Below are 20458 nucleotides of genomic sequence, written 5' to 3' on the forward strand. Positions count from 1 at the left end.
GTGACGCGACGATTCCAACGAGAAGTCACCCAGTCAGGAAGTTTTTGGAGCAATTTTTGATTCTCTTCACAGTCATTTAACACCTGCAGTTCTTTGATGTATGGCATAGCATTGCTGCAGGCTGTCAGAAAATCACTGAATTGTCTCAGTTTAAGCGACTCTCTTGAACCAATCTTTGGCCAGTTGTTCAGTTTTTCCCTAAATGCACGCTGAATTATAAAGGGGTGGCCATACCGAGCATTCAAAGCTTCCCAAGCTTGGTCATATGCTTCGTCATCCTTTCTGTAAAAGCTTCCCTCCAATACAGACCGTGCTTCTCCACTGATGTATTTGCGTAGGTAGAACAACCTGTCAGCTGGATTTGTGCATCGCCGCTCTATCAAAGCTTTGAAACTAGTGCTCCACTCTACGAACTTAAGTGGGTCCCCTGAGAAGACTGGGGGCTCAGGTGCAGGAAGTCTGGTGAGGACCATTGTGTCATGCAAGGCTTGCATTAACAATGACTCATTGTTATTATTGTTTGGTTGTTCATTGTTATTATTCTTGTAGGTTTGCTCTGGTATGATTTCTTCAGGAGCTAATGGAGGACAACTGACTGCCGCACTGTGTGCGCTTTTGTCTTCTCCACAGGCTTCACTTGAATCTGCTTGAGAATAAGCCTTTAGCTTTGCAGTTATTACCTGAAGATCTCGCTGATTTTCTAGTCTTTTAAGCTCTTGCCTTTGTGTAGCAATAGCCTCCTCCATCTCTATCTCGGCCTGCTTCGCGGCAAGCTGTGCAGCACACTCTGCCTTTTTTACATTGATGCTTTGCTGCTCCGATAAACAGCTTGAGCGGCAGCTACGTACAGAAGGTCGGGAGATTGTAGTCCCAAATATTGACCGAGCATATTCTCTGTCTAGCACCATGTGAAGTCTCGCATTTTCTGCCTTAGCATCAAACTCTTCTTGCCCCACTTCACTCATACGTACTTTAAGTATTCTCATCAAGTCTGCTGTTACTGCTGTGCAGGAATCAATTTTTCTTCTAGTCTCAGTAGAAGGGGCTGACTGCGATCTCATATCTTCGTATGTATTTTTCACTTGTGACTCTAGCCCTTCGACAGTATCCATCATGTCAGCTAATTCCTGGTCAGAGCACTCATCTTTAAGTTTGGAACGTGTAGCTTTAACTTGTTCTTTCCAGCTTTCATATAGTTTGATAAATTTACTCTCCTTCTGAGAAAACTCTTGTTGCTTAAGTTCTAGCATTTTGGGCGTTAACTTTCGCTCCCTTGAGGATTTCCTGGGCTCTAGTCTTGAAGTATTAGAGGCAGGCTTCTTCAACATTATCTGCTTGATTTCTATTTTAGCATGAATATCACCTATGAGTAACTCCAATTTCTCTCTTTCGACATCATCAGTGTGTAATTTCAATTGTTCATTCAATCTACTTAGCTCTTCCTTAAGGGAATCAATTTGTTCTCTGCATTCTTCAATATGTGATTTTTCTGTGTTTACTGACATTGTACATGTTTCAGCAAACCTGCTGCATAAACAAGTTGTTGCTATATGTACATGCGATCCTGGCAAATATACAATTCTCAGTACAATCTGATTCTTGCAACAATTTGCTTAACTACACCCCTTGTTATTCTTCTTTTAAGTTGAACTCTTAAACATTATTAGAACATTTTAAACAACACCACTTGTAAAATAAAAGGGAACACTTTGGCTATAATGACAGGTTGGTTACCTTTAACTCAGTACCTTTCTTAAACAAAATAAATTATTATTTTAATAGACCTCTCCAAACTCCAAACCTCTCCATGAAGTTGTGGATATATCACAGCCCAACCTGGCGCTGACTGAAGAGCCGTTATCTTTTCCTTGAAGACCGCCAGGGATTTTACAGTTCTTGCTGTGTGCAGCGGCAGAGATTTGCAGAGCTGTAGTTTATGATGGTCAATGTCGCCCTCTATTGGTGAAGTCGTAGTCGTTGCCGTCCAAAGCGCCAATAATGGTGTTTCCTCTTTTTAAGTTTGCAAGCCTCTTTTCCGCTGTGTTCTCGAACCACACACACTGCGCTGTCAAGAAGGTTTCTTCTTTTCTTATTCTGGAACATGCATTGCTTCTAACGTCGAACTTCCAGCCACGTTGGCGGTACGTTTTCACTGTAACTACAGGGGTCCAACAAAGAATGGCCACGCATCATACTGTCGTCTTCAGAAATTTATTTCTCTCTCTCTCACACTCTTATTGTCTTCAGACACCGTGAAAACTGAAGAAACACAAAGTTTACAACATAAATGTTTTGAGCTTTTCAGTCTCTCATATCAGTGTCCATAAACAGTCTTGTGCAAGCAGAACAGAGAAAATGCACAATAATGGATATCACAAAAATGTCCTCTCATTACCACTGTAGAACACGTATGCAACATTATACAAACAATATACATGGAACCATACCGTGTGCGCCTCTTGGACCACATGCAGAATAACATTAACGCTGAGGCTGTAGATGCATCTGTAGCCACGTATCCATGCTAGCTCCACAATGCCGTGATTGTGCTCTCAACCAAACTCTGGTCATGTGACAATTACAAACTTTACCTCATACAAACTTTACAGCACTTTACATATTTAACAAACCCATATTTTGTAATCACATATTTTAGACATGTTTTTTAATTAATGTTACACTTTTATCATCTTATCTTGTAAATAAAAGAACTAAATTGAGCATGAATCTATCACAGAAACATGAAATAACCAACTTTATTTTAACTGTCTCAGGGACAGTTACACCAACTCTTGATAATAGTAGTAACAGTGAATCAATGCTATCATGTTATTATTATTTCATAAAAATGTCCCTCAAGCATGCACTATAAAATGACATTTTTGTGTTAACTGAAGCATCTATTTTACTTAAAGCACATTTAAGCAACAGAAGCTGATTCAATGTCCTTTAGAGGCAAGCTCATTTATATTCCAGGTCTTCAAAAATACTATCATGATCTAGCAGAATGATCACCTCAGTGGAGAGTACTGTTTAAATTACACTGGTTTATTCACGGGAGAAACGTCTGTCAGTGATATGTCCCAGTATTAAGTAAAGGGGGCATATCCAAATGAAGCCCGTGTTGCGGTCCTTATTGTTCTTCTGAATATCACGTGACCAAAGATAAACGAAGTCCTGATTCTCTTAAATGTCTCTGCTTCGTTATCAATCTGAGCTGTAAAAAAAAAAAAGGCAGAAATTAGTTTTTGTATGAGCTGGATCTGAGGTGATTCTGAGGATTATCATTGTAAGGACATTACAGGGAGTGCAGAATTATTAGGCAAGTTGTATTTGTGAGGAATAATGTTATTATTGAACAACAACCATGTTCTCAATGAACCCAAAAAACTCATTAATATCAAAGCTGAATGTTTGTGGAAGTAGTTTTTAGTTTGTTTTTAGTTTTAGCTATTTTAGGGGGATATCTGTGTGTGCAGGTGACTATTACTGTGCAGAATTATTAGGCAACTTAACAAAAAACAAATATATACCCATTTCAATTATTTATTTTTACCAGTGACACCAATATAACATCTCCACATTCACAAATATACATTTCTGACATTCAAAAACAAAACAAAAACAAATCAGCGACCAATATAGCCACCTTTCTTTGCAAGGACACTCAAAAGCCTGCCATCCATGGATTCTGTCAGTGTTTTGATCTGTTCACCATCAACATTGCGTGCAGCAGCAACCACAGCCTCCCAGACACTGTTCAGAGAGGTGTACTGTTTTCCCTCCTTGTAAATCTCACATTTGATGATGGACCACAGGTTCTCAATGGGGTTCAGATCAGGTGAACAAGGAGGCCATGTCATTAGTTTTCCTTCTTTTATACCCTTTCTTGCCAGCCACGCTGTGGAGTACTTGGACGCGTGTGATGGAGCATTGTCCTGCATGAAAATCATGTTTTTCTTGAAGGATGCAGACTTCTTCCTGTACCACTGCTTGAAGAAGGTGTCTTCCAGAAACTGGCAGTAGGACTGGGAGTTGAGCTTGACTCCATCCTCAACCCGAAAAGGCCCCACAAGCTCATCTTTGATGATACCAGCCCAAACCAGTACTCCACCTCCACCTTGCTGGCGTCTGAGTGGGACTGGAGCTCTCTGCCCTTTACCAATCCAGCCACGGGCCCATCCATCTGGCCCATCAAGACTCACTCTCATTTCATCAGTCCATAAAACCTTAGAAAAACCAGTCTTAAGATATTTCTTGGCCCAGTCTTGACGTTTCAGCTTGTGTGTCTTGTTCAGTGGTGGTCGTCTTTCAGCCTTTCTTACCTTGGCCATGTCTCTGAGTATTGCACACCTTGTGCTTTTGGGCACTCCAGTGATGTTGCAGCTCTGAAATATGGCCAAACTGGTGGCAAGTGGCATCTTGGCAGCTGCACGCTTGACTTTTCTCAGTTCATGGGCAGTTATTTGGCGCCGTGGTTTTTCCACACGCTTCTTGCGACCCTGTTGACTATTTTGAATGAAACGCTTGATTGTTCGATGATCACGCTTCAGAAGCTTTGCAATTTTGAGACTGCTGCATCCCTCTGCAAGATATCTCACTATTTTTGACTTTTCTGAGCCTGTCAAGTCCTTCTTTTGACCCATTTTGCCAAAGGAAAGGACGTTGCCTAATAATTATGCACACCTGATATAGGGTGTTGATGTCATTAGACCACACCCCTTCTCATTACAGAGATGCACATCACCTAATATGCTTAATTGGTAGTAGGCTTTCGAGCCTATACAGCTTGGAGTAAGACAACATGCATGGAGAGGATGATGTGGACAAAATACTCATTTGCCTAATAATTCTGCACTCCCTGTATGGAGCCACCACAACGGTCAAAAATATCAGCAGTTAGGGAGCATTTTGACATGCTATTGTCCAATAATAACATAACGCGCATTCGTGTGTATTTACATTATACAGGACTTCACATGGGTATTCTGCAACTGACACACCTTTACGTTTAGGTATCCACTGGTATGTAGCCCACATGATTATCAAACCATGTATGTAATCAGAACGATGCCACCTTGAAACGAAACCGAAAAAAATATTGAAACCGAAAAAAAATATTGTAACTGAAATAAATGTACTGAAAAAGCTTGTATTGAAACCGGGAAAAAAAAAATTGATAGTGAAAAACAATTAATTGAAACTGTAATTTTTTTGTTTTCGCTTACAATTTTTTTTTTCAGTTTCAATCCACTTTTCGGTTTCACTCTGCTGGCACTGTTTTGGCGTACGGGGGCGCGCTGGGGGGGGGCGGGGATTCCGACCCGCATGTACTTGCATATGCTGACCAATGACTGTAGAAAAGCAGGGTGAAGCTGACCCCCCACCCACTAGAAACGTAAAGGCAAATAGGCGGAGCGGTTAGTGCTACGTTTGTGCAGATTTGTGCAGGTAAAATTAGCGTTTGTGCTGCTACGGTTTTTGAGATATTAAACATTATTTTATAGGTCATTCAAAGGTCACCATCCCCCCAGACTGCTCCAAAACGGGCCAAAATGGTCTACTGTTTAGTGCTACGTTTGTGGTGATTTGTGCAGGTAAAATTAGCGTTTGTGCTGCTATGATTTGAGATATCCTGTTATGGTTTACTGCTGAAAAATGTCTTTTTCAAATGACCTTTCACTTTGTGTGTTCACTTGTTCAATAAAGTTCTGTTAAAAAAACCCTCTTGTTGTATTTAATTAGCTAAATTTGTAATGAGTGTATTTTTTTTTTACTTCAATTTCTTTACTTCAATCACTTTTTGTTCATAAAACCACGATGCAAATGCTTGAGTATTTTTTTTTTTTTAGAGTGGATTAAAAAAACTTTATTGAAAACTACATTTGAACATTTTACACTCCCATGAACACTTTTTGAGAAACGAACAAGCTAGCAGTCTTTTGCATCAAATACACATTTTCTGGCAGAAAAAACTATTATTTGGCATTACTGTGTCTGAAGGATTCTTAGAACAGCGTTCATCTGATTTCTGAACAAGGTAAGCTTACATTTAAAATACTGAGGTTTTAGTTACTGAGTTAATACATGATATAGCTAACTGTCTGGATCAAAAGGATTTTTTTCAATGTTAAACATTTTCAAAAATGTCCAAGAAAAAAGTTTCTAAAGCACTTTAAAACATGTAGCACACTGGACTAAAGTGCTGTACAGTACATGGGTTAAATACTCAGACTCAATTTAATAAACTCACAAATTCAATAGCTCCATCTTAAAAACAATAATTCCACAAAATATGAAAGTGTAGATTGGTGGAGAACTTGGGGGAGGGGTTGCTCCTGGCTGTATATATAGTTCAGAAATCACATTTTGCTCCATCATAATCAGTGTGGTTTTTTTTTTAGATGTCTCGAAAGCCATCTGTAGACAAGGTTTCCATTTTTGCAGTTCTTTGCAATTCAAAAGAGGCCATAGTCCAAAATGGCAAAATAGCCACTCCAGCTACATCAGTCTGGAAAGAGCTGAGTCAGCAGCTAGAAGACAAGATGTCAGCAAAGGCCCTGTACACTTTTGTGAAGCTAAATAGACACAACATCTGGTCAGCTTTGGAAATCAGTGATCAGGAAAGTAATAGTGAAGGAGAGTTAGATTCACATTGCATTTCTCCTGGACAAGAAAACTGTCAAGCTTTTGAACTAGACGTCCCTTTTGAGGACTGGGTTAAATTTATTCCTGAAAAGGTTGAATACAATGACAAGTTTTCTCCTACCCAAAAAAGGGAATACACAATTTTGAAACCTGGCACTTGGACTCATATCATCAACGATCTTATATGGAAGAAGATCAAAAATACATGTACACTTGTGTTCCGTAGAGCAAAGGTCCATCCAACTGTCAACAATAATTATCTGGACATCAGAGGCGACTGTAAGGAGTGTCATGGCCAGTTAGAAATGTCATGTGACAGACAGCCAGCAATTAATAGTCCAATGGTGCTCCAGTGTTTCATGAGAAATACAGATTTCTCCCTGCACACTGGCCACTCCAAGCAGTTCATGTCTGGAAACCTGCGTGAACAGATCGCTAAAGAGCTGCGTGAGGGCAGAATGGGACCGGCTGTATGGAGGTCAGCGAGGGCAGCAGATCTGATGGATGTTGGAGATCCTGAGCCAAGCCACCTTCCAAATTTGGCCACTCTGCGAAAAGCCAAACAAGAGAGAAAAGACTTGTAATTAGGAGATAAGGACCCCATTGCATCTCTGCAATTGTTAAAATATAGTGTTCCTCACAGTGGTAGCATCCGAGATATTGGACTGGACAGGTTTTTCTGTCACTACTGGAGTCAAACACAGATGCATGTTTATAAGACATTGTCAAAAAAATCTCCCCCAACTGTGTGTTTTGATGCAACCGGTTCAGTTGTGAAAAAACTGCTGAGACCAAATGGCAAATCTGGCCATATCTTCCTTTATAATGGTATTCTGAAAGAAAACAATTGCCCCAGTGTCCCAGTGGTGCAAATGCTGTCAGAGAAACATGATGTTAATGCCATCGCAAACTGGTTGACAGAATGGATTCGTGCAGGTGCACCTGTGCCAAAGGAAGCTGTGAGTGACTTTTCTCTGGCAATTCTGGGAGCTCTGGTCAAGGCTTTCACTCCTCATCCTGATCTGAAGTCCTACCTTAATGAATGCTTTCATGCCCTTCTTGGAACCCAGTCTGCCAAACTCCCCCTTGTTATATCAGGGTTGATGTTGCGCACTGCATCAAGATGATATGCCAGTGGGACTGCCTGAAGAAGAAAACACATCGCGTTAAAGATTTCTTTGTCAGGTCATTAGCAAAACTTCTTCAGTCTCAATGTTTGGACCATGCAAAACAGCTCCTACGTGCTATCACTGTTGTGGCCCTCAGTGAGGCAGAAGGTGATGACAGTTCTGGAGCCCCTCTTCCTTCAGAAAGGTGCAAGAAATACTTGAAAGCCCAAATTGCTCAAGACTCCATCATCATTCCAGATGAACAGACGGAGGAAAGTGAGAGAGTGGATTCAGTGGATGAGATCCAGACTGACCTACGACAGTGGGTAACAGAAATATGTGAGGAGAGCAGGTCACCTGCTGCAGCAAACGGGGATAGAGATAATATTCACTTTCTCCCTGAGATTATTCCTCATATAATAAGACTGGCAAGTTACTTGCCACTCTGGACAGGAATAATGGTCCCTCTCTTCCAAAGCACCAGCATCACAGCAAGTTCAGCCACTGTTGAAGCTGAGTTCAAAAACATAAAACATGGCCTTTTCAAACATGACAACTTGCCTCTTCGAGTCAATTGCTTCATTGCTCGTCATCTTTCCTTCATCGAGGGAAATATGCGGATTTGTTCTGCAAAAGAAAAGGTCAAAGATGAGCCAACAGTGGGATCACTGAAAGTCACAGATGCCAATTCTGGATCCATGACGACTCACAATGCAGAAGACAAAATAAAAATGGATGCTCACCCGTTTGTGGGATCTGATGCTGCCACAAACATTCTTCCGGCTGATGGGGATGCAGTTGAGAACTGGAGGGGCCTAGCTGTTCCACCCAAAAAAAGAAAGATGACTTCCTACCTCTCTTCATGTACCGAATGGCTCCATGCAGATGAAACTTTTGGGGCCAAAAGAGTGAAAGTGGGATTATTAAAAAATGGAAACCTCCATCAGCCTATTAGATTAGGGGAATCGACAATCTCTGTGCTCAATACCTGTGCATTTGATGCATTTTTTCAGTGCTTATGTTGTGCCTTCTGTGACAGCTCCACATTTCAAAATGCTGTTCTGAAAGACAGTGAAAACCCAGTCCTGCAGCTGGTGAAAGCCATTGCCACAGATGGTGTGACCCAACAAACCTAAATGGTAAAATGGTAAATGGCCTGTATTTGTATAGCGCTTTTCTAGTCCCTAAGGACCCCAAAGCGCTTTACACAACCTGTCATCCACCCATTCACACACACATTCACACACTGGTGATGGCAGCTACATTGTAGCCACAGCCACCCTGGGGCGCACTGACAGAGGCGAGGCTGCCGGACACTGGCGCCACCGGGCCCTCTGACCACCACCAGTAGGCAACGGGTGAAGTGTCTTGCCCAAGGACACAACGACCGAGACTGTCCAAGCCGGGGCTCGAACCGGCAACCTTCCGGTTACAAGACAAACTCCCAACTCTTGAGCCACGATCGCCCCAGAAGGAGAGCAGAGCTGCTAGTGTAATGTTTGAAGCTGTCTCGTTGAGGTCTGCTGTGATCCAAATCGATGCTCAGTGCAATATCTCCGCTGTAATTGCTAAGACAATGAGGAACATCTCAAGTGTTTATTTTACCAAACACTGCTCTTCACAGCACTGCTACCTCAGCAAAGGGATGACAAGGGAAGTGCCATTTGTTTCTCCTGCTATCTCTGTCCTCAAAGAGTCTGGTATGGCTCATCTTGGCACGGCTGTGGAAGCAGGACTTGGCCTACCTGAGTCTACCTGCCTCAGGCCACTCTCCAATCCATCTCTGTGTCCATCAGAATTCAAAACAGAAGACAGCACCACAGGAAATGAGCTCTGTGCAGGGACAGTTACTCACAGCTACAACATTGGAGATATCGTGTGGATTGATACTGACCTTGCAAACCAAACAGAATTTCCACTGAATGAATTTCCCTCCAACCTGGTTCTCCAAGGAAAGTCGTTCACTTTGAGGGCATTAATTGCTTTCCATGGAAAGATGACCACTGATGGTTTGGGGCATTACACTGCATACTGCAGGAGAGCTCCATGTGTGTGGGAGTGCTATGATGACCTGGGAAATGGAGTGACAGGAGCATCTGAAAAGAAAAAAATACAACCCCATGCCGTGTTATACACAGTATAATGAGTGCTGCCTGCATTTTTCTGTTTTATTTGGTTCATTACAGTTACATGTGTTCAAATGGCTAGTGTGTGTTATCAGTAAGTTCAGTTTTGCACATAAAGTTAAAGTTCTAAATTAAAAATCTTTTAACACTCTTTTCTTTGTCAGTCTGATGTATATTTGCGTTTACACACCCAGTCACCTTCACCCGTAGCCTTGAAAGTACCCGTTCCATTTTTCTGTCAATAATTTTTCTGTATTTGTTTTGTGTTTACCTGGTGGCTTAAGTCAGGGGTCAGCATCCTTTTCATTTCAAAGGGCCCCTTTTCCCCCTGCTGCTACAAAACCTGTCTAGAGCCTAAAAAAAGGAAGAGCCTATAAATATCTAGAAAATGAGTTGTTGTATCTGGTAAGCTATGGAAATGTAAATAAAAATGTTTATTTTTAGATTTGATAAGACAATGAATCATCAAAGCTTTATAACGGAAAAAAGTATTTGTTAAAATGAAGCCAGCTACGTGAGTCCTTTCCATAATAATTGAAAATTAGGAAAGATGGGCAACCAACTTGAAAATTACAGTAAACAGATTTGAAGCTAAGAAACATTAAATCACTTTTAAAAGCCTTGTACATTCAGTGAATAGTCAATGCAGATATTTCATTTAAAAAACAAACTGTTAACAGAACCCTTTCTTGTTGTCTTTATAATAAAAAAATGACTTACTTGGTCTTATAAGAGCCACAGTGGAGGGGCCGGAGAGCCACATGTTGCTTTAGAGCCGCAGGTTGAAGATCCCTCACCTGGGTGCTGTGGAATATTCAGTTTTCTACACGTAGGTAACAACCTATCAAAACAAACACTTCATTTTTTCTGAGACAGCTACATTAATAATAATGAACATATATAATTCAAAACAAAATCACAGAGGCCAACTGGGTATGTAAAAAATAATAATAATTTAGGGATACGTGAATCACTTCACATGAAACTCAGTTTTGCCACAGAAAAAATAAAAACTTTAGCCTACCTTGTGTACGTTTCTACACTGGTAACAAAAGAAATATCGACCTTTCCGCTGAATAAATTGTGTTACTAAAGTGTAAACTAATAAAAGTTATTATGCAGCAAGCCTAGAAAAAGTGCAAAACTCCACAGCTGCTGAAACTCACTGCCACAGACACTGGTGTTATACAGCGTAGGCCGTAATAATTAAAATCATTATATCTCAGATACTGTAGCAGCAGAAACGCTAATTTTACCTGCACAAATCTGCACAAACGTAGCACTAAACAGTAGACCATTTTGGTTTGTTTTGGAGCAGTCTGGGGGGATGGTGACCTTTGAATGACCTTTAAAATAAAGTTTAATATCTCAAAAACCGTAGCAGCACAAACGCTAATTTTACCTGCACAAATCAGCACAAACGTAGCACTAACCGCTCCGCCTATTTGCCTTTACGTTTCTAGTGGGTGGGGGGTCAGCTTCACTCTGCTCTGGAGAAAACACTGACGACGCGGCTGCGGTCACGGACAAACTCGCACGTGTCTGTTCGGGAATGGCAGATGCTGAGAGGTCCAGCGTTTACATTACCGACTATTTCAAAGTGACAGCCTGAGGTGTTCTTCGGTAAATTGGACTACCGGACAGGAGGACCTGAGGCCCCACCGCATTATTTTTGCTAAATTAAATGTGTTTGTAAGCTAATCCGCAATCTAGCTAGCTAAGATGAGCACTCGGCTGTCGGGGAAACTAGTTTTGTAAAGTTCGTTTAGCTAACCCGTGCAGGTGAATGAATTTACCCTGACTAAAGAAATCAAGAGAAACGCACCGGGCTGCTCAGTGACTAACCACGCTTACTGTACTCTTATTATGAGTATTATACTGTAAGAGCAACGGGCTGGACTCTGCTTCTGCTCCTGTGCAGAGCTGATTATTAAATATGTGCAAACAGCAGCATGTTTTCTGTCGCTTTCCACATGTGGAAGGACATTAAAGCCAACTTTTAAATTCCCCTCATTAGTCAATAGCTACGGATTAAATAGCAAAGCCCGATACTTATGTACTGAAACCAACTACTTCCGCTTGTCAGCTTAACTTAAAATGTTACATTTTTCCCCCGATTATTTTTTTTAGCTTTTTTTTTTTTTTACTGAGTTTGTTACAAATATTCAGGTTAAAAAACTGTCCAAATTATTTTTAATGAGTTATGTTCACAAAGTCACATGTTCAGTACTCTGTACAGCTTGCATCCTTTAGGACAAATAATTTGAAGCATTAATATTTCTTGTTCAATACTGAGCTGATAACACCTCTGTATGTTGTGACCAGGATGCAGCAGCAGACTGAACCTCGACTGAAACCTGCTCCATCATCTCATCTTTGCAGATGTCCATTTATAAAGCATCAACAACTCAAAGGTAAACATGATGTTAGAAAATGTGTTAGTAAGGCCTTTAAAACAAATAAAAAAATAAACAGCTGTCGGCAGAACTGTAGGACTGAACAACTTCAGATCCCGAGTGTGTGAGGACGGAGAAGGATCAGCTCTATTTCAGATTTGAGATAAACTTTATATTTCAGTTTGTGATGATTCTGTTCTGTTTGTGATTACAGGAGCCGTCCTCAGATTCAGACCTCAGCACCACCCAGTGACAGCAGACAGATCATCCTATGTCTTCAGTCTTTGTAGTAACTCCAAAATTAACTGAAGAAAACAGTACAAAGGTTAAAGTACCACATGTGCTGTCAGTGAAAGCTGCAGCTGTTTTTATTGATAAATTTAAAGACAAAAAGTCAAAAGGATTAATCACCCCTGTAACTGTGTCACTATACATCAGCATTAACAGGACCTCAGTTTGGTGTTTCAGAAAACTGCTGATCTCAGACCTGCACAGCTTCTGTTTTAAACTAGTGATGTGTCCTGTGTGTCGAAGCTTCGAATCGTGCGTCGGGTAATCGCGGGGGCGTTTTTCTGAAGCGCGTATCGAGGCTTGCTTTGATTACGTAGGCAGTGACGTTCGAGGCCTCGCGGGCAGTCCGTACCACGTGACTGATTCAGGGACTGGTTCACCGGTTCGCGCCAGATTCGAAATAACATGGGCAGGAAAACAGCTGATTCCCCATCACACCGTGTTGTGGAATTGGATTACGTACGTGCTACATAGTTACTTGTGCATTTCTTCTTCGATGGAACCAGCAAGGAAGAGATGTTTTTTTTTTTTTTAATTTTGTCTCTCCTAATAAAGTATGCACACAGTAATAAATATCACAAATGATAAACACCAAAATATAAATAAACAACACTACACATCCTATAATCTGATTTCTGTCTTTTAGTTTATTAAAAAGTGAAGCACCAAACACTATTGTGTCATTATCCAGATGTACATAAGGTTTACACATCATTATAATCAAAGAGCCCGCTTCACTTGAATTGTCCACTTGATGGCGCAGTAGAGCAAATGAATCATCACAATGCTTCGAACCATGAGTCGACCAATTGGATGGAAAGCTTCAGTTCATCATGAGGCTTCATCTCACCATCACTATTTTAAACACTGAATGTACTCAGCTACATGAAGAGCATGTGATGTTTTCTCTGACACAATTAAATAAAACCTGATTAAAACTCAAAGGTTGTTACTTGTATTTGAACTAAAAACTTGTGATCTGGAATTCTTTCACTGTTTTTGACAATAGTGTGTTATTTATCATAAAGTAATTCAGAGTCATTCATACCAGAGTAACCAGAGAGCACAACATATATTTAACTTTCTACAGGACTTAAAGCTATTACTATAGCTTATAGCTATTACTTACCTGCACTACTGTATAGTTCTGTGTAAATAATCATTCTGTACATATGATGATTTTTAATCCTACAACTGTTTATAATTTGCATAGTTCACATTTCTGTATAACTGTATATCTCAGATTTCTGTAGTTTTTCATATTTATATCCTGTTCATAGCCTGTACAGTTTGTACTCACTACAGCCTGTACATACTTATAGTTATAGAATATTCTTAACATACTTCATACCGTGTACATTGTAACATACCATAATAGACCCATTTCTGTAATATACTTACATATCTATACTATTGCTAATATATATTGTAATATATCTATATCACTAAAGCACTTCTGGATGGATGCAAACTGCATTTCGTTGCCCTGTACCTGTGCAATGACAACAAAGTTGAATTCTATTCTATTATGTAAAAGTCCAGACCCTCTGAGGATTATCTGAGTACTTCTAACATTACACAAAGCAAAGGTCTCCATCAGTGTTCATGAAATGCTGGGTTTATCCTTCTTGTGAGGGAGCTGCTGGTGAAGATCACGAGCCCTGCTTGATCCTGGCGACGAGTTTCAGTCTTCCTGGTGTTTCTGAAATGATGCCTCTCACTGTGGGTCAACAGAACATCTGGCACAGGACAGCTGTGATGAAAGAAAGGGAAGAAGTTTTGAAAAAAATCTTGGAAATGCCCTAAATGTGAGAAGCAGATTGTGTATTTACTTTTCTTTTGCCAATCAAGATAACAAAGTATAATTTTCACCATACAATTACTAACCTTGTCATCTCCTGCACTGTCTGTTTTGGGCTCTGGGCTCGTCCTTCCCAGCACTCATGAGACTGCTTTGCTGCACTGTGGTATGAGGTGCTAACCTGTTGACAGTGTTGGGAAGGTTAATTTTAAAATGTATTCTACCAAAGATTATAGATTAATGTATTCTGAATACTTTACAACTACATGAATGTGCTATTGCTGTGTGATTTATTACTATTACTGAAGGCTACTCGCCACACCAACACCAACTAGATGTTAAAATCTTAATATAAATGAGTAACTGTAGGTGGACATTAGGTAAGGCTGCAGCGATCTCGTGTAGAAAACTATTCAGCGCGTATAGAAAACAGGTCAGCGGCTCCGAACCGTAGTAAAGGGACCTCTGGCTAATACGTCCGGTTCGTGTCGGGCTCGTAGCTGAAAACTAGCTTTACTTTGTTGTCTGGGTCAAGTTTGCTAGCGAGAGACAGAGAGAGGCGTTGAAAGGCTGCTTATTGTTTTGGAGGAAAACACGAACACGGTGTACAGTCGAGTCTTAACAGCTTACTTACAGCTGGGCTCGTCAGGCTCTCTTTTTGGCTTTAGTGGTTATTATTATATTTACATGCTTCCAGCTCCCGTTTCTGCTCCGTGACAGCTCGCACTTTTCCTTTCTCTCCCTCCCTCGCTCACAGACACATAACGGGTATGGCAGTCCATTCTCCCTGCAGCACGGACTACACTGCCCATGAGGCTACATTCTTTAGGGCGATGCCTGTAACACTCTGCTATTGCCTTCATATTAAATAATTTTTGTATAATAATTTTTAGAGGCTCTTATTGCGTGTTTTGTTTGGTTTCCACCAGCGTGGAATTACCAAAAATAGAGAGACCATAGCCTAACATATGAAACAGGAAAATACCGCCATGTAATCCATTTATTTCAACAAAGTAACTGTATTCTCAATATCACCTATTGAACGGTAACTGTAACGGATACATTTACTCATATTTTGTATTTTAAATACGTAACGCCGGTGCATGTATTATGTTACTGCCCAACACTGCCTGTTGAGATCCTGAGATCCGCTCCTAGAACACCGGCCTCCAACTCCTGAAGAGACACGGGTGTCCCTAAATTTAGCAAATATTAGCTTCAGGCTAGCTTGCTACGACGAATAGGCTAATACCAGCATTTTACCACAACTTCACCAGATGTAGCTAAAAAAAACTAAACTAATGTCCAGCCCAGTGGGACAGCAAGGAAAGATGACAAAAAATGATTACTTACTTGCGGTTTGGAGGTTCAAGCTGAAATTGAAGCAGCCATTGAAAGACGGGTGTCACTACCCGATCCGTACCGGAAACCCGATCGGTACCCCGCATGCGCGAAAGGTTTCTACTTCCGGTCGTAGCGTTTTACGATAGTTATGGGTCAGAGTATCTGTTAAGATGTTAAGAATAACAAGTATATCTTAAAATGTTTGCAATAATGAAGCATTTCAGTACAATGTAGACAAAAACGAAAAATAAAAAAAGTTACGGATCAGGACTCTCCGATCTTTACTGCGCATGTGTAAAGTCTGACCGTACAAATCGGGTCTACCCGATCCGTACCGCGCATGTGCAGATGTTTTCTTCTTCTTCTGTTCGTTTAATGGCAGTTTACTCCCCAGTGTACGAGGATACCGCCACCTGCTGACCGAGCGAATAAACCCTATTATAAACTGATTTATCGTCATTACAAACGTGTGTTAAATCTGATTTAGCGATAGTCGAGTGTGTTTATGCTTGTCTGTGAGGAGAGGATTGTTGGAATAGTGATGATGATGTGCGCTATCACTGTCAATTGTCAGTAAACACTTCATCTGGCTGATGAATCTACACGTGAGATATTACAAAGTCTGCATTATTAACTCTGTAATTAGGCGCCATTCTTCTTATTTTACGGCGCTGTTGCTCAATCGGGGAACGCTCGAGAAAAGCATGAATTTCTTTGTATACGGATTATCCATTGTTTAAATGTCCCGGGCAGTCGAAAAGAAGGCAGAGCTGTTGAGAAATGCTAAGAGCTAACTGGGCGCTAACCGCATCATTCAAATATATTGAATGTCGCAAAGAGAGGAAGTGACGTAAGATTTGCGCATGCGGGGTACCGATCGGGTTTCCGGTACGGATCGGGTAGTTTTTTTTAGTTTTTTTTTTTTTTATTAGTAATATAAACATACAAGGGGGAGAGAAAGATGGCGGAATAAGCGGTTGTACAATCTGCGGGTCTGATTAAGAAACGTGATTTTGATGTCCTGTAAAATACTTTACTGACAAACTGTTACTCCAAAGGAAGTAGAACGCAAGCGAAACCCCCTGGAAGTTACTTTGACAGACCTTCAGGCAGACACAAAGATAAACTTAGAGCGATAAAAATGGCTAACCCCAAGCTAACAGGTAGCCTCTCCGACCATGATTACAACCTTGCTGCTATGCGGGAAGCATGTGAGGATGAAGATATAGAAGAGATGGAACTTCAGAAAGAGATCGGAAGACCCATAGGTGACCACACTCCGTTACCAAGTCCCAATCCCAAAAAAATGAAAAGCAAAATAACTGAGAAGCAGGTGAGCATCGAGAATGTATATGAAGTTTTACTTGGCTTCACAAAGAGATGCGAGGAAAGGTTTGATTCGCTTGAAAAGAAGTTGGAAGCCTTCGAACAACGCATTGAAGTAAATACACAGGCGACCCAAAAAAACAGAGAGGAAATTGACAAGCTGACGACGAAGGTGGAGTCGCTGATGAAGGAAAACAAAGAATTAAAGGAGAGCTGTCGGGAGAGTGCACGTTACCGCAGAAGATGGGACCTCAGAATTTTGGGTCTGACAGAGAAGGACAACGAGAATACACGTGAAACAGTGATCGGCATTCTAACAAGAGTGGTTCCTGTATCAGTGGAAAAACTGCAGCTCATGGTTGATACAGTACACCGACTGGGGAAGAAAGACAATGCAGTGAGCAACAAGGTGCCAAGACCAATCATCATACAGTTCAGCATGAGGACGGCAAGGGATGAAGTATGGAGGAAATCCAAAGAGGCCAGGGTCTGCAAAGAACTGAACATAAAATTTAAAGAAGACTTCTCCAAAGAAGACCGTGAAGCTCGGATCAAGCTGTGGCCCAAGGTGCAGGAAGCTCGAAACAACGGCAAAAGAGCATTCCTAAAGGAGGGTTATGCAATAATAGACGGTAAAAGGATCGATCTGTGAGATGCACTTGAAGAAGTCACTACAAGTTAACCATAAAATGTGGGTATGTATGTGTATATATATGTTTATATATACATATCTGTTAAAAATACACAAATAAAAAATAGGAGAGGGTCAAAAAGCAAAGTCGTAGTTAAATGTGAGCTATACAGAGCTAAAATTGCCGCATATATAAAGGGGTAGTACTGTGATAGGGTCGGAGTACTGTTATGATTACATAGGTAGGACATTAGGCTTATTCCTGCTTCAAGCACTTTTTTTTCTTCTAGTAAGTGCCAAGGAAGCCGTTACTGTTCTTGTTTTGTATTTTGTTCCTGCGTTTTTTGTTTTTGTTTTTTCTTTATCTTATAGATGACTGTTCTATTAAGTTCCTTAAATGTTCGAGGCTTAAAAAACAATGTCAAACGTAAGGCCATGTTCTTATTCTGCAAGGAAATTAAGGCAAACATTTTGTTTTTACAAGAAACACATTCTGGTAAGGAAGAGGAAACATTTTGGAAACATCAATGGGGAGATAGTATTCTTTATTCACATGGTACTACTCACTCAGCAGGAGTTATGATCTTATTCAACAAATTTGCAGGGAGAGTTATTGATCATAAAAGCGACGGAATGGGGCATTGGATCATGGTGTTGGTAGAAGTCTGTGAACAGAAAATTATTCTTATTAACGTGTATGGATACAATAACAGGTCGCTAAATAGAAATATGATGTCTAACTTAAGTAAATTAATTGCAAAGTGGAGTACTACATATGGTTCTACCCAGGTGATAACTGGAGGCGATTTTAACCTGGCTCCTAACTCATGGCTTGACAGACAACCACAAAGAGGAAATCAACCAGAACACGATAGCATTACTTGTGACTTTTGTACGACAACCAATATGATCGATTATTGGAGGATGACAAACCCAAATACGAAGAAATATACTTGGTTTAGTCCATCAAATAAAAACGTATGTTCAAGATTAGATTATTGGCTTGTCTCCCAAACAGTATCATCATATGTTACGAAATGTGAGACCCAGTCAACCCCACTTACTGATCATTGTCTGATAAGTCTCTTATTATCTCTACGTAAACAACAAAGATCTGACAACATATGGAAATTTAACAATAGTTTATTACAAAACGAAGACTTCTGTAAACAAGTTAAAGAACTTAAATCAGAAATTAACAATATGAGCATGACTAATGTCAGTAAATGGGAATGGTTTAAATATAATGTGAAACAATTAGCTATAGAAACGGGAAAGAAAGTGTCTGCCCTACGCGTATGTGAACAGAAAAATCTAATTGAACAAATTCATTTATTATGTGGTAAACCCTGTATGACTGCGGAAGAGTCAGAACGCTTACAATCTTTACAAAATAAGCTAGATGAGGTGTACTTGATTAAAGCTAAAGGAGCATATGTAAGGTCTAGAGCCAAGTGGATTGAACATGGAGAAAAAAATTCATCTTATTTCTATAGTCTAGAGAAGCGTAGACAAACAAAGAAAAAAATAACTAAATTGAGTAAGGATGGTACTATAATTGAGGAACCAAACAAAATAAGTGAGGAAATTAACATGTTCTATAGTAATCTGTATAAATCAAGAACTGAAAAAGAAAATGCAGATATCTTTTTTGGTATGATTAAAGATCAGGTTAAAAAATTGGAAGAGGATGATAAAACATGGTTAGAAGAAGATTTGAAAATATCCGAATTAGATACAGCTCTAAAACAAATGAAAAATGGAAAATCGCCTGGAATTGATGGTTTAACGATTGAATTTTATAAAACCTTTTGGCAAGACATTAAAGATTTGTTATTTAATGGCTTTTTGGATTGTTTAAAAAATGAAGAACTATCCCCAACAATGAAAACAGGATTAATAACCTTATTACCCAAACCAAACAAAGATTTACAAATGCTAGACAATTGGAGACCCATAACACTTTTATGTAACGACTACAAATTATTAGCCTTAGTATATGCAAATAGGCTTAAAAGCGTCTTAACCAAATTGATTGATGAGTGCCAATCAGCGTTTATTAAAGGAAGGCAGATTCATAATAACATAAGATTAATATTAGATATGATTGACTATCGATCCTTTATTAATTCAGAAAGTTTAATACTATTTATTGACTTTTTTAAAGCATTTGATTCAATAGACCATAATTTTTTATTTAGATCTTTAGAACTTTTTGGATTTGGAAACAAATTTTGCAAAGTGATCAAACTGTTCTACAAGCAAATTTATAGTTATGTTTCGCTCAATCCAGGCATAACATCTAGGATAGACATATTCTGTGGAATTCGACAGGGTTGCCCAATTTCTCCAAAATTATTTATTCTTTGCACTCAATTAATGGCTTACCTCATTGTGAACCATTCAGACATCGAAGGAATAAACATTTTTGATATTGAACTGGAAATAAGTCAGTTTGCAGATGACACAGTAATATTTTTAAAGGATAAATCAATACTCGAGAAAGCATTGAATGTCATTTCAATTTTTTCTAAAGCTTCAGGCTTGTGTCTGAACCTAAAGAAGTGTGAACTTTTGCCACTTTATGATTGTTTGGAAAATAGCATGAGGACGATTCCAGTGAAAAATGAAGTCAAGTATCTAGGCATCTATTTAGACAAAGACATCAACACTAGAGAATCAAAAAACCTAAAAGACAAAATTGATGGCATGTCCAAAACACTAAATCATTGGTTGACGAGAGATATTACAATTTTTGGACGCAATCTATTATCCAAATCAGAGGG

The 20458-nt window shown here is 39.8% G+C and overlaps 1 protein-coding gene and 2 long non-coding RNA genes across 3 annotated transcripts; 1 reads left to right on the forward strand and 2 right to left on the reverse strand.

Annotated features, from left to right (window-relative positions):
- Window positions 1-9403: 9403 nt before the first annotated feature.
- Window positions 9404-10715, reverse strand: LOC147316548 (uncharacterized). Its single transcript, XR_015124338.1, has 4 exons — window positions 10604-10715; window positions 10155-10237; window positions 9652-9853; window positions 9404-9540 (listed from the first exon to the last, which is right to left on the reverse strand). It is a non-coding gene; the product is annotated as an uncharacterized LOC147316548 (long non-coding RNA).
- A 2400-nt stretch (window positions 10716-13115) lies between these two features.
- Window positions 13116-16171, reverse strand: LOC147316549 (uncharacterized). Its single transcript, XR_015124335.1, has 3 exons — window positions 15725-16171; window positions 14458-14552; window positions 13116-14323 (listed from the first exon to the last, which is right to left on the reverse strand). It is a non-coding gene; the product is annotated as an uncharacterized LOC147316549 (long non-coding RNA).
- A 346-nt stretch (window positions 16172-16517) lies between these two features.
- Window positions 16518-19565, forward strand: LOC147316550 (uncharacterized). The gene has a single exon (XM_086260092.1). It carries the CDS (start codon window positions 16857-16859, stop codon window positions 17691-17693), a length of 837 nt encoding a protein of 278 aa, XP_086116218.1. The 5' UTR covers window positions 16518-16856; the 3' UTR covers window positions 17694-19565.
- The last annotated feature ends 893 nt before the right edge of the window (window positions 19566-20458 follow it).

Source organism: Aulonocara sp. 'chitande type north' Nkhata Bay, linkage group LG13 (genome assembly GCF_057382095.1).
Source record: "Aulonocara sp. 'chitande type north' Nkhata Bay isolate Kocher_YH1m ecotype deep benthic linkage group LG13, A_spYH_male_GT1.1, whole genome shotgun sequence".
In the NCBI taxonomy this organism is placed as follows: domain Eukaryota; kingdom Metazoa; phylum Chordata; class Actinopteri; order Cichliformes; family Cichlidae; genus Aulonocara; species Aulonocara sp. 'chitande type north' Nkhata Bay.